The sequence below is a fragment of the Dermochelys coriacea genome, chromosome 22 (assembly GCF_009764565.3).
Source record: "Dermochelys coriacea isolate rDerCor1 chromosome 22, rDerCor1.pri.v4, whole genome shotgun sequence".
NCBI classification, from domain to species: Eukaryota; Metazoa; Chordata; order Testudines; family Dermochelyidae; genus Dermochelys; species Dermochelys coriacea.
The window spans coordinates 3,004,788-3,019,258 of record NC_050089.1 but is presented as its reverse complement, the minus strand read 5'-3'; the positions used below and the strand labels follow the sequence as shown (position 1 = coordinate 3,019,258).

The window sequence follows — 14,471 nt, the reverse complement described above, 5'->3', positions numbered from 1 at the left end:
AAATAATTCCTCTCCTGTATTTATCCCTCTGATATATTTATAGAGAGCAATCATATCTCCCCTCAACCTTCTTTTAGTTAGGCTAAACAAGCCAAGCTCCTTAAGTGTCCTTTCATAAGACAAGTTTTCCATTCCTCAGATCATCCTAGTAGCCCTTCTCTGTACCTGCTCCAGTTTGAATTCATCTTTTTTAAACATGGGAGACCAGAACTGCACACAGTATTCTAGGTTAAGTCTCACTAGTGCCTTGTATAACGGTACTAAAACCTCCTTATCCCTACTGGAAATACCTCTCCTGATGCATCCCAAAACTGCATTAGCTTTTTTCCCAGCTATATCACATTGGCAGCTCATAGTCATCCTATGATCAACCAATACTCCAAGGTCCTTCTCCTCTTCCATTACTTCTAATTGATGCGTCCCCATCTTATAACTAAAATTCTTGTTATTAATCCCTAAATGCATAACCTTATACTGCTCACTATTAAATTTCATCCTATTACTATTACTCCAGTTTACAAGGTCATCCAGATCCTCCTGTATGATATCCCGATCCTTCTCTGAATTGGCAATACCTCCCAGCTTTGTATCATCTGCAAACTTTATTAGCACACTCTCACTTTTTGTGCCGAGGTCAGTAATAAAAAGATTAAATAAGATTGGTCCCAAAACTGATCCCTGAGCAACTCCACTGGTAACCTCCCAAGTAAAAACATTTGCTTAGCCACATTTTATGGACTTCCTTATCTATGTAGTATATTACAGGAAGCAAGTAATTCAGTACCTACACAGGTGCCTGTGAACATTAACTGGATTATCACTTTATCAGAATTATTTAGTACTTGCCGAAAACTCTTGGGAACAAAAGCACACAGTGGAACTGCACTGCAAGCAGCTAGCATCAGATACACAAAATGGCTCCTGGATTTCCCCAAGTCGCCATCATGAACAGCAGAGATGAGAGGCGCCTGGATCCCCCTACAGATGCTGGCCTGGGAAAGGCCATGAAGGGGGAAGCACTTTTATTATGCATTTGAGAATGAAGTTTTTAATTATGAGTTTGGATCTGCTGGGAAAACATTTCCTCCCACTGCACCCAAACCCTCCCCTAGCTTCCTGTCTGTGCCCAAAGCCAACACAAACTTTCCCTTCTGAGGCAACTCCCAAGAAGCTTCCTGTCCCTTCCCTCAGTCTCAGGCCTGCCTTGTCCAGGAGAGGTTCTTCCTCTGGGGCATCTGGGGGCTCTGCTCCAGTCAGAAAGATCAGAAATCATCATTAATGACACCAGAATTCTGGAGGGGCTGTTAACCCTTGTGAGTCAGGTTTAAGCCAATCCCTCACTATTAGAGATCAGGATGAGACCCAATGTGGAGACCGATTACCCCACATCTGCTACTGTGTGCCATCTTTTGAAGCATCTGGTGCTTGCCACAGTCAGAAACAGGATACTGAGCTAGAGGAACCTTGGGTCTCATCCCATCTGGCAGTTCCTATGTTCCTATAATAAAATCAAAAGGAACTAAATGTACCTCCACCCCTATGCTATGTGCTATTCCCAGCTGTTAAATTAACAGAGCTGCTCTGTGTCAAATGCATCCGATGAAGTGAGCTGTAGCTCACGAAAGCTTATGCTCTAATAAATTTGTTAGTCTCTAAGGTGCCACGGGTACTCCTTTTCTTTTTGCGAATACAGACTAACACGGCTACTACTCTGAAATCTGTGACTATGTGACTGATCCATGCAGGGCAGCACTGGGGGGCCCAGAATGGACACGACACACATGCACGTGTAAAATACCACATGCGTGATTGTGTCTCCCTCTACTGGCTGTCCACAAAGAGAACAAAAGCTTCCTACTCCTACCAGCTAAGGGAGTTACTCCGCAGCAGAGGGCTGACAGCACACTGAAAAATTCTTTATTCAATGACTGCATGTATCACGAAGGTTATAGCATGTATAGCTAAGATAAAATGGTTGAGAGCCTTCAGATCCAGGACTAATACAGAGATAGCTTTGTTATAAGTGCATTCTAGTACTTCTGTGCTTCTTCAGGATGGGCAGAACGCTCTAGCAGCCAAAACCGATGTAAATGGTGATTCCCCAGAAGTGCACATAGATGCTCCATCTACGCTGCTGTTTCTGAGAGCTCTGGAAAATAGAAAAAAGGCATTTATATTCATTTTGCCAGGTGTTTGCTTTCCCCAGTTCCTCTAAGTTAACTCCATGAGGGGTTTCGGTAGCTGACTTTGCTCATTTTGGTCAAATCATCTTGAACACCCATATCATCTCACAACTCAATAATGTTTCAGATGAGGAAGCCTGACACATGGTTTTCATGTATTTGGTTTTAAAGAAGAGGTACTGACACGAAGGGTGGGAAGTTCAACACATTGTGGACGAGTCATACAATAGAACCTCCATTTTATGAACATCAGTCTTGTGAATGATCCGATATAGGAACCATTTTTCCCAATCAAAAAATATACAAAAAAGAAAAAAAGTCATAAAGTGATGTCAATGAAGAATAAGTGGGCATCACTTCACAATCCAACACTTTTATAGCACTGGAAATTGTTTTGGAGTGGTTTAAAGAACCAGAAGAAAGCAATGCCGTGTACCACTCTGCAACTTGTGCACCATACCTACTGTTCAATTTTATGAACTTTTAGATTTGTATAAACTCCTCAACACCAGTTACTTCATGAAACAAGGGTTCTGTTGAGTTACCCTACCAACATGTAAATTGGCGGTGCAACTATGAACTTCCAAAAGACTAAGATGGCAAAAGTTCTGGCAATTGCCCAGTGAGGAAGGCCTATTCTGAGCACATCTGTGGTAGAAGATGGGGGTTGGTGCTTTCCTCTGGACTCCGATTACTTGATAAGGTATGGACTTTTATGGCCTAGGGTCACCTCAGCATCTACACTGTGTTGAAGGCCAAACGACCCATCGGCGATGAGGGGGAACTGAGGCTTGGAGACTGCAATGCCAGGCCAGAAGGGGGTGCTCTTGGACTGCAAAAACTGAAGGGAAATGCAGGTGATTGTTATCTTCCTTCCAAAGGGTTCAGCGTACAGAACTCTAGCTGGTGGGAGGGTCACCGTGAGGATGTAGGAAGAAAACAATAAAGTGAGAGAAAACGGCAGCAGGGCCCTGTAGATTCTCCTCCCCAGAGACACTGGCTCTTTTGCTTCAACTCACAGCATCATGCTGAATCTTTCTCAGAGAATACAGGACAGGAATAAGCCCTGTGACTCCATCGTTTCCTGAGCTCTGGGTGTGTCATGCTGTCCCTTACTACACACCCCTCAGTAACTCATGTCATTGCTGATGTAATGTTTGAAACAGAGGGCTCCTACCCCAGCCCAGTAGATGGGGACGTCATGCAGAGGATGTTCAGTGCTGTTCCCAGCGCTGTGCGGTTGGCCAGTTGACCCTCACTGAAGGTGTAGGACAAGCTATCTTCTCCAGAGCCCTGCTGGGAAACAAGGCAAAACTGTTTGCATTCACATAAAACTGAAATTAAATTTAAGGGAGGAAAAAAGGGAAATATTCCAGCTCTGATTGGAGCTGCCTGCTCCCAGAAACACGCTGGGAACTGTGTCAGTTCTTCCATTTTTGTCAGTCAAAATCCCTTTTAGAGAATCACCTCTCTCTGACACTGCAGAGGGTGCTCTATGCCAGGCTAGTCAATCTCTCTAAACCTTCCATGGCCAGGCTGGCTCCCCCTTCTGCTCCACTCACATGTGTGGCAAAGTTCTCGATTTTCTGGGTAATTTCAGCCAGGCTGGGTATGGCGACCTTATCCATCTTCACAACCAAACACTTCCTTCTGTCCTGTACTCGGAGGCCAAGGAGACCCTGGAAGGCAATGGAGAGAGAGGCTGGCTGCACAAGTGACAGGACCCTCAGGCATTCAGTGCCTGAACCCACAGCCCATTGTACATCAGTGTGTGTGAAATGGGTTCAGGTGTTCCAGTCCAGGGAGCGGGAGGAGTGTGCAGATCAGCAGGGTGGCTGGCAATCAGCTATTACAGCACCACAGTAGAGGCTTTGGGAACTTTAATGTGAAAGACGTAACAGGGTGGCCTGCCCCTGTAAGGGTTGGGGGCCTGCATGTGGCCAGCCCTCTCCAGTTAGCCTGCCTGCTATACCTTAATTAGTTGAACCAGCTTGGTACAGAGGAGCTGATTCCCCCATAAAGAGCAGCTGGAAGCTGCAGAGAGAGGGATGCACAGGGAGACACACAAGCATGGAGACTGCTGGGAGTGTCTAGATTCCATCAGGGGGCCCTGAGTTTCAGGGGAAAGGCCCCAGGCGCGGAAGGCCTGGGAGACCCCAGAGGGAAAGACTGGAAGTATTTCATGTGAATTGGAGAACTTTATATGGGGATAATTTTGTTACTTTGATACCTCCAGCCCAAGGAGGGGGTTGGCTAAGCCAAAGAAGCGTTGTTTAGTAATTTCATTTAAGAGACCCTGAGCTGAAAAAGAAGGAAACGGAGGCAGGGTGCCTGCAGAGCAATCTCAGGCCATGAGGTGGTGCTCAGGAGGCAGCTAGCCCATCCACCAAAGACTAGTCCAAGGGCACCAAATGTATGGCCCATGGGCCAGCTCCAGCTCCCAGGACCCAGCGCTCATTCTTCCAGGGCATGTGGTCCACAGCCCTCAGGGGGCATGGCTGAGGAGAGCTTGTGTCTGACTGGCCACAGGCAACTGAGCCCTCTCCCCTCCTGAGCAGTTGCCACCAGCGACCCCACAGCCTGAGCTCAAAGAGGATGTTCCTTCCCTACTCATCACCCTCCTTGTTCCCGTGGCTGCCAGGCCCCACAGCACCAGACTGAGGAGAGCAGCTGCTGATCTGCCTCCACCACTGCTTCATGCTGCTCTCAGCAGCCCAGCTGCAGGGAAGAGTCTCCTTCCTCACTCCCACCGGCCACCACTGAGCCCTGTGAGCCAGCACCCAAAGGTGGGGGGAGCTAGTGCCCGGAGGGGAAATGGAAGAGGACGCCAAAGGAAGCTGGTTAAGAGAAAAGGGGGCTTGGGGAGGGAGGCATGTGCCCCAGAGGGGCTGAGCTGTGCAAATTCCCACGGGGTGGCGGGGGAGGACAGAAAGTGCCCAAGGGGTGGGGGCTAAGTGTCTAGGTATGTTGAGGGAGAGAAGTGCCCCCAACAGGGTAAGGGACTGAGGGAAGGAAAATCACAAGAAGCTGGAGTGGGGTGGGGACCGGCCATAGTCACAAGAAGCTGGAGAGGTCAGGGACTGGCCATAGTGGAGAAACCCAGAGCTCAGTTAATGGACAGAGTAAGGGAGGCTGTCTATTGCCTTTAAATGCAGTATTTAATTTCGCTAACAAAAGGGGCGTGTTGTGCAGTTAGTGAAAATGAAAATTTGCCTGTTACCAATGGTGGTCTCACCTTTGCAGGGCTCCCCAGACTCTAACTGAAAGGGTAAGTGGGCCCTCACTACAGAATTTATTTGACATCCCCGGCACTAGGCAATGAGGAAAAGAAGCCTGATATCTGCTGAATAGGCTCGTTGCTGTGATGTCTGCGCAGTCTCGGTCCAGCTGCTAATGGACAAAGAAGCCTGTGTCACAGTAAAACTGTTATCACCAGTGACTCTCTTCTTGGCAGTCCCAGGGGTTTGTGACGGTCACTAGCCGATGTGCCCGTGTGATTCTTGCAGTGTCAAATCCCCTCACCTGTGGAGAGTCCTGTGGTGTGGACAGTGGTGCACATACGCTCTACTGAAAGGAATGCATCCGACTGGTTCATGTACATGTGTTTCCTCTGGAGTCTGGACCTGCTGCATGGCTGCCTCATTTACACAGGCACCTTAAGCTCTACACCCCAGAGCTAATTGCAGGATTGATTTTAGAATGACAGCGGTGATTATTCTTGGTCTAAGTGGGGACTGAACTTAGCACCTCTGGAGCTAAAGCCATAAGCCTCTGCTTAGCTGAGGCTACTGCCTGAGCTAAAGAACCATCTTGATTAGCTCAGAGGCAGTTGTGGACTCATGAACCATTATATGTGATCTAGCCACTGTGGAGAAAGCAGCACATCATGTAAGCTCTTGTTCTGTTTTCTGTCCTGACCTGCCTCACGTGCCAGGCATTTCTAAGGATTCACACACCAGTCTCGTTGGAATCATTTTCACACCCAGTGCTCTGAGATCCCATTTACTCTTTCACCTCAGCCTGGAACATCTGTGGGACTCACGTGTTTATAGTCGTACACGACAGTCGCTGAGGTTGTGTTGCCCTCGATGTGAAAGGCAGCCACGGTCTCCTGGCTGCTCACCATCATCATCTGCTCAGTCACTTCCCTGTTGCTTCCGCTGCTGGAGATTTGGATGATCTGCAGGAGACACATCGCACACGGTGAAATGTTTTTATCAGACTGGGCTGCCTCAGAGGCTGTTTGCATGGGTAGGGGCTCTGTAAACAAACAGCTGGAAGATAAAAGGCCAGCCAAGTATTGGGCCCTGCTGGCCATGACAGTGCCCTCTGGTGATACGTCCTGTGCCAAAGGCTGCTGGCTGGCATTTACCAGCTGGGCAAAGCCTGAGAGGGGTGAATTGCATAGAAGATCCACAGTAAAACAGCAATAGGCGTAACTGAATGTTGGGCTTTTCTCTTCCAACAAAGCTGCATTGGAACGTGGACACAGAGTCAGCATTTGGGAACAAGAGCATAACAGTGTGTATGAGTATAAGAGGGTGGCTTGCCTCTTTAAGGGCCAGAGGCCTGAGGCCAGCCAGCCCTGGTCAATTATCTGGAAAGGGAGTAGAGGATTATAAAAGCCAGCAAGTAATTCAACTGTGGGGGGACTGAGTGTCTCCTGCAGTGGTCCCTGAAGAAGGGTGGTTCCAGGTGGGAAGCCCTGGGAGTGTCGCTGGGTAGCAAGCCCCAGATGGAAATTTTGATTTTCCTTTTGTGAGTTTGGTTCTTTGGACAATCAGTGGAGCCCAGTATAACAATAGCAACAGATACTTTATGTTTCCTATAGGAAACTGTTTGGAAGTGACACCTCCTGGGGAACTGTCTGAAAAGCCACAAGGTTGAAGAAGCCATGTTGTAAGCAGCCACAATAAAGCTGGAGGTTGTTAATTAACCCTGTGTCAGAGTGAGATCTTACGTGGCAGAAGATCCCAGACACAATAAAGTATAACACGTGATGGCAGGGGTAATTGAGTCATAGACAGCAGGAGAGAACATTCAGAGCTGCATGGCAGGGAGCGGAATAGCTCTATGACGACAGAACTGATTTAAAAGGTCTAGCAGCCAGTTGCAATTTTGGAAATATGAAAGCTTCTTTGACAAGAGACCAGATAGTGCGTGGGATACAGGACTCACAAGTATGAGAGTGGTTGCTCAGCTGTGTTTTGGACAGCACTCACTCAGCCCTCCTCTCCAGCATGGTCAAGGATGGGCATGCAGGCACACCCTCAGCACACAAATCACAATTCAATGTAACGCAAAGATATGTCAGCATCACTCACAGGTGGCTCTGCAGGCATGGTGGGCTTGGTGCTATCTTTGGAGTCCATTTCTGCTGCACGTTAAATGCAAACTCAGAGATGCTGCCTTCTCCCTGAGGAGCTGGGCTTTATATAGAGTCTCTTTATATAAGAGTGGAACGGGCCAAGGGATATTTCCCCTTCCGTACTTCAGCAAAAGTTCTTGCCAAGAACAGATCAGCCAACTGACCGGTTATTATCCTGGGTTTAATCTGATGAACCTTCAACAAACTATGCCTTTGACTAGTATAGAATGGAAAGAAGGTATAAAGGAAATGCAATATTTTACATTTTGTACTGAGGTTTATTAGGTGATTTTTTACAAAAAAGATCCCCCCTCTAAATTTGGCTGTGTTACTATTGTATAATATTTATATTTCATAAATATCCAGCAGCCCCAATAAGAACCGGGCCCCATTGCAACAAGTGCTGTACAAAGACATGAATACGTGGTCCCTGCCCCAAAGTGTTTAGAGTCTAAAAAAAGGGGGAAAGTATATAGTTGTTAAATAAAAAATACAGTTATTCCTATATCTTAATGAAGTTTGAGATACCTTCTTAAGAGCTTGAAAAATCTGAGTTGCAGATTGTCTGAGTCTCTTCCCGAGAAAGTGACATGTCTACCCTGATAAAGACCAGATGAAAGGGATGTTCCAGATTTAAAGCCAAGCAGCACTTTCCCCCCCAGGGACTGGAGATGTACTTGCCTGAGTCCACTCCCGAGCTCTGGGATGACACTAACCACTGACAACAAATCATGAGTGGGTTGCACCACCAGAGAGGAAGGGGGAGAAATTAATGTGTCAAAGGGACATTGTCCACTGGATGTTCACACCAGCAGGTGAGGAAACTGAGGCAAAGGACACTATCGGGGTGGATATTTTACTTACTAGTCACATTGACATTCACTGATGTATTGTTGTGTTCTCCCAAGTTAATAATGCATTGCTTTTCTTCTTCAAAAAGTTTCCTTGACATTATACACACAGGGCTTGTGAGAGGGTAAATATTGCCTGCTAAGGGCACCCAGGGGAGGTATTTAGTTTTCTGGGTTGTGGCTCAAGCTGGTATGTTTGTTATATTTAAGAAGAACAGCTAGATGTTAGAATCTGGCCCTTTGTTGCCGCTGACAGCACCTGGCAGAAGGGTTACACCGGTTTATAGCTTCCCTGTGATTTTAAAAGCTGAGTCTGCCTCTCACAGGATTTGTGACCAGATTACTCCTGGCTGCACTCAGTTTGCTTTGCAAATTTTAATCCTTTTGGCATTTCCTTGGTTTTTTTATACTCTCTTTCTTCCTCCAGGTTTTTCTCGCACTGCTACATACACACACTGGCCTTATTCTGCTTCGGTGCAGTTGAAAAGGGCAGTTTCCAGTACATGTAGATTGGTGTATTGGTAAGGGGCAGGTGGTGGCTACAAAGATAAAACCCCTTTGTAAAGCCCCTGCCTCATTGTGGAGTCTTCCTTGACAGCGACTGCTTAAATAAGGCTGCAAGATCCTGACCACTGCCTAAAACCTGGACACCTCAGGATTAGGACTCTCGCCACAGAATGGGAAAGGGAATCCACCAGCGATCCTGATGTCTCCTCTGGCCTCAGAGAGATTTGATGTTAGTTATTATATTACATGGACAATCTTTTTGTTCTGTGTTTGTACAGCGCCTAGCACAATGAGATCCTAGTGCCTGACCAAGGCTCCAAGGCACTGTTGCAATACACTGAGTACATTACTATGATCACACCTTGAAGGAGTAACTTCTCTTCTTCTCCCAGATGGCCCACCTGTGGAGCACCCCCAGACTCTTTCTGCCCCTTCCCTTGTCCTGTTCGCAGTCCATAAGGATGAATGCTAGCCTGAAGTGCTGAACGATGGGGTTGGTAGAAGCTACCAAGGAAAATGGCAGCGTTTCTATTGCCGCCTGTGAATGCGGCTTCTTCCATTCTCCCTGGCTGATAGGTTTGTCTAGGAGCAGCCCGCTAGGATTTGTGGCTCTGGCTGCCCCAGCTCATTCCGAATGGCCTCAGCTGTCGGTAAGCCAGGACGTCCCACATCCCCTGGTGGGGAAATGCTCCCTCCTCCTGTCACAGCTCCCCATCCAGGGCTGTGGGATCTCTTGAGAGCTGAGTGTATCTGCAGGGTGGGGAAGCTTGGTTTGGAAGCCCTCCCGCAATCGTCCCCCACCACTCCCCACCAGGCTTCAGAGCCTGACCTCCAGCCAGAGCCGCAATATCTACACAGCTATTTTTAACGCCTTAGTGCAAGCCCTGTGAGCCCGAGTCTGTCAAGCTGGCCTCTGAGACTCACTACCACTTGTTGTGTAGATGTACCCACAGAAGCCTGATCCTCTTCTCCCTGTTTATACACATCCTTGGCAGGCTAGCCTTTTGGACAGCCACAGGAGGGGAGGCACTCAGCACCTCAGGATTGGGTTCTTTATGAGCAGCCTTATCCATTTCCTATTTGTACACGGCAAGATTTTTTCTGTAAGCCTGGGGATCTGACCCTGCGCTCTCGCCTATAGGAGGTTTGCTGCTGACTCCCCTAGGGGCAAGCTTAGACTCCATCAAAATTAGGACCAACAGTCGCAAAAGGAGCCACTGATTTTTGGCTGTGAGTGCTCATCTGGAGTCACTTCTGGCCCAGATTTGCAGCTGCTGAACACCCACAACTCAGACTTCAACTGGAGCCAGCTCAGCACCCCTGAAAACCTGTCTCCTGCTGGACACTCAGAATCAGCGACCATGTTTGAAAATTTTGCCCCAGCTCTCTTTCCTGTTGGCTTAGTACTTCGGGAAAAAACCCTTCACAGTTTACTCAGCTGAGGTTCACATCAACCACAAAAAACCCAACAAACTCTTTTGCTTCCCGAAACTTGATGTATGTCACTCTCTAAGCAAAACACATCAAATGGTATGTTTAGATTCCAACAGAGAGCCGTCAAGAAGGAACAGCTATTTCTCAGGTCAACAGGGTTTTCTGTTGGGTTAAGAGCTCTTCCTGCAAATGTGGGTAGATGAGAAAAATGAGGCTTTTGAGATAGCCACAAAAAAATAACACAAACCTTTGTGAGGTACAGAAAACCCCTCTGTTTGGACAATCCTGCATTGATCACAAGGTGACTGGCTCATCCTGTCTATGGACCACTTCCCCAGCTGACTGTGCCTATGCAGAGCCACCAGTATGTATTGTTTCTGTTTGGTGGACTATCGCTTGCTTTTAATCTCTTGATATTTTTTACATTTGAGATGTCAGGATACAATCTAGGAATAATGTGGTTCTCGTAGCCTTCCATTAAGAAAAAAGAAATCAGTTTGATCAAAGTATTACGGTAGTATAACATTATAGGCACAAATGGTCCTGGTATTGGAGCATAATCACAATAAGCAACGTTGCACTTTCTAATAAATGCATCACTTGAACATTTACTGCCCTGCATCCTTATCCCCTAGGACCATCTTTCTTTGTAGGTGAAGTTCCCGCTGTGCAGAGGGTCAGCACAAGTCCTACACACCACTGAAATGTCATTTAATTCCTACATAAAGCTGAATCTTCGCTATGATGTGCTGAACTGGATAATGGGAATTCACAAATCCAAACAGTCTCTATAGTATTGACTTGACTATCACAGACTTGTGTCCATGGTTTTATAAATGTCCTCCCAGGACCTGATTCTCCCTTGGGTTTTGGAGCAGGCTATTGGTGAAGAGGGTCCTACATGGGGATGTTGGCAATGGGATGCGGAAACAATGTGTTGGATGTTTTCTCCAGGCCTACAAGTTTATTCTCACAATGCCATGGGGCAGAAAGGGGACGACCCTCGTTCCTCTCATTGTGGTTCTCCTGGCCATTATCCTTGTGGGCACTGTATTGATTGAAACACACTGAAAAAATAAGGCAGAGAACTGAAGGAATCTGTGAAAGTCACAGAGGCAGAAACACCTTATCTTAAAGAGAATTAAATCGCTGCACTGTGTACAAGCTGCTGTCCAGGGTTAAATATATTCAGCTGAACAGCTAAGGAAACATTCAGATGCTGCTTGTGAAAGGGATGTGCCAAGTACAATATCAGGAGTGGGACAAATGAAATATCTGACAAATTTTTATCCTATATACAATGGATACCAAACCTCCTTCTGTGTTTTGTCACTAAAATTCAGAGGTGGTACCTTTGACTCTCTGCTGCCATGCCCCACATGTAAAGGGCTGTAAGCTGCATGGAGGGCATTTTTACTGTAGTGTTTCTTCCAGGTTATCAAAATGGCCCTCCCTGGCACAAGGGGAGGTGGTTCAGCAGACAGTGATGGTAAACAGACAGGGGAACACTGCTGGGTTCTGTATCCAAACAGCAAACACTGTAGTATTCACAGATTTCAAGGCCAGAAGGGACCATTGTGATCACCTGGACTGACATCATGTATAACGCAGGCCAGAGAACTGCCCCACAATGATTCCTAGAGTAGATCTTATAGAAAAACATCCAATCTGAATTTAAACATTGTCAGTGACCCTTGGTAAATTGTGGCAATGGCTAATAACCCTCACTGTTAAAAATGTATGCCTTGTTCCCAGTGTTGTATGATTACACACCGATGAGCAGGAGACTCAGTGCAAATATTGCTCATGTGTTTGAAAGGCTCATGGTTGATGCCACTTAGGAGTCAGCTGACTGAAGTAATTTCCTTCCAATACCTGGCTTGCTGGTGTGATGTGACCAAAGAAGATACCCGCTCAGCCACAGACCCAACGCAACTGACAATGCTACTCAAATCCCCGCACCTGACTGGAGGCTCTGACGAAAACTACCTGGGCTCTGACCGAAGTCAGTTCATTGAAGCCAATGAGTTGCTCCCATGCTTAAAGTTAATCATCTTCTGAAGTGGTTGGCTGAATTGCGGCCAATTAGTTTGTATTGACACAACAGGAGAAACATGGAATAAAGCCCATTTGCAGCCCAGTTATGTTAATGAGGGTGCAATAATGGTATTAGCAAAAACTGGAGTTATTCCATGCAAGGTGTAGAAATTGCTACCTTATCCTCTCCTTGTGACAGCAGCTTGAGAGGACCAGGTTATCCTCTACTGAGCAAGACAAACATTGCAAAGTACGGTGTAAATGTGTAAATGTCTGTACTGTCTCAATTCCTTTTGTTCTTCCCCATAATTTCAATTTACAGCTGCTGGCTGGATCTTCTAATACTTCACACTAAGATTTACCTCCTTTTAATAAGGTATTTGGAGCTCCATAGCGTTTTGTGATAAGACCCTCAACAGGGGCCAGATCCCCAGCTGCTGTAAATCTGTGCAGTTACATTGATTTTAATGGAGCTGTGCCAAATTACACTAGTTGGGGATGTGGCTGAAATGTCTTCTCCAGGTGGTGACAGTTTTACCCCTCTCCCCCATACATTTATTTTACCTTCCCGCAGATGTTTTTCTATTACTCAGACATAAAAGCTATGGTCCCCACCTGAAGTTCTGTTAAAATCAGAGGACAGCATTAGGAGCTGATTCACATCTGATAGGCCTGAGTGTAAATTAGGAGTAACTAACTCCCTTGAACTCATTGGCATCACGGCTGTGTGAGAGGAGATTTGGGCCCTAGGAATGTCCCTGTCAGTCCAGTCTGAGCCTTCCCGAGCAGCTTGTAACAAATCTGTGGGTCTCACATATGCCCTGATATCACCACGATCACACAAGCCGCACACTGAGAGCTCAGCTGGTTCCACCTTAAAGAATAGGCAGAGCTACTTGGGGCCCCATCCCCATTGCAGTCTCTGAAATGCACTGACTGGCCCCTCTCCCTCTCTTTTCCCAATGGGAAAAGGGAACAACTCCCCTGCTGGCCTGATTTTCCCCACCAGAAGTAGGTGCAGTGAGGGAAACAATTCATGGCCTTTCTGTGTTCCTCCATCCCTTTCCAGCAGCCTGCTGTGGCACAAACACAGGCTTCCTGCTCTTAAGCTGAGGGAGAATCTTCATTAGTCAGCAGCAGCGTAGAAGCTTGTAGAGCCTTTTCTGGCCTCCAGCCACTAGGGGAAAACAGTCACAGACTCTTGAGCAGGTCTCCGGTTCCATCCCATGGTACTCATTATTTTATTGCAAGTCTTGCAATATTTGGTATTTTTCTTAAAGCCCCAGCAGCTGGAGTCATGTGATTATGCAAGTGTAGCAAGGCAGATCCTCCTGCTGTGCCCCCTCTTGGCTAGGCACCCCCAGCCTCAGTTTCCCCATTTTAGGGTTCCTCATAAACTCCATCTTTGCTGTTTAGTCCAATACTACCCTTCCCTGCCAGCTAATTTGTTAAAATAAATGCACTGAAATAACTCTCCAGAGTCAAAGAGTGCAGTCCATTACCATAATACAATCACTTTTTCAGTCTCCTTCAATCAAAGTGGTAGGTGTCCCCTAGCCAACTCAAAACACAAACAAAAAGTACAAAATAAACTGTGTCTGCCCACCCTGAGCATTCCAAAAGTGTAAAGTAGCCACCGTCCATCCACCCTGGGCTTAAGCTCTTAGCTCCTCCCAGGTTTTTCCCCAGCTCAGGGTTATTCCCTTGTAACTTCCTTCTTCCTGGGCTTGCAGAGGTAAACAAGCAAACATACCTCTGCCATCCTCCTGGCCCTGAGCTTTCCTTGCTGTCACGCTCTTAATCCTTCCTGGACTTCCCTGACTTGCTGTTCCTTGTCTGGAACACCAGCCCCCAGGACTGTTTCCCTCGACCTTCCTTCTCCTGTGGCCTACAAAGGTCAGCAGGCAAACGTCTCTCCACTGATCTCCTAGCTGTCTTCCATCAGCAGCTTCCAACCACCCCTTCCTGCCTCTCCCAGCTGCTGCCTCACCATTTATATGGGCCAAGTGTCTTCACTCCCATTAGAAGGCCCTTAACCAGGCACAACTATATTGAGCCCATTTTTTCTTAATGAGGCTAGTCCCCCTACGG

General features: G+C 46.9%; 2 protein-coding genes across 4 annotated transcripts in view; one reads left to right on the top strand and one right to left on the bottom strand.

The window, feature by feature from the left end:
* EI24 (EI24 autophagy associated transmembrane protein) overlaps positions 1 to 14,471 on the top strand; it is an 80,622-nt gene that overhangs the window by 22,107 nt on the left and 44,044 nt on the right. The window lies entirely within an intron of this gene.
* LOC119846576 (gastrokine-2-like) lies at positions 2,014 to 14,328 on the bottom strand. Of its 3 annotated transcripts, XM_043500779.1 has the most exons (5): positions 14,134 to 14,328; positions 6,226 to 6,363; positions 3,746 to 3,862; positions 3,361 to 3,479; positions 2,014 to 2,149 (listed from the first exon to the last, which is right to left on the bottom strand). In XM_043500779.1, exons 1-5 carry the CDS (start codon positions 14,140 to 14,142, stop codon positions 2,050 to 2,052), a joined length of 483 nt encoding a protein of 160 aa, XP_043356714.1. In that variant the 5' UTR covers positions 14,143 to 14,328; the 3' UTR covers positions 2,014 to 2,049. The 3 variants fall into 3 exon arrangements, with proteins under 3 accessions (XP_043356714.1, XP_038236332.2, XP_043356713.1); XM_038380404.2 differs by lacking the exon at positions 14,134 to 14,328 and having other exon boundaries at positions 6,226 to 6,391; XM_043500778.1 differs by lacking the exon at positions 14,134 to 14,328 and having other exon boundaries at positions 3,361 to 3,476; positions 6,226 to 6,391.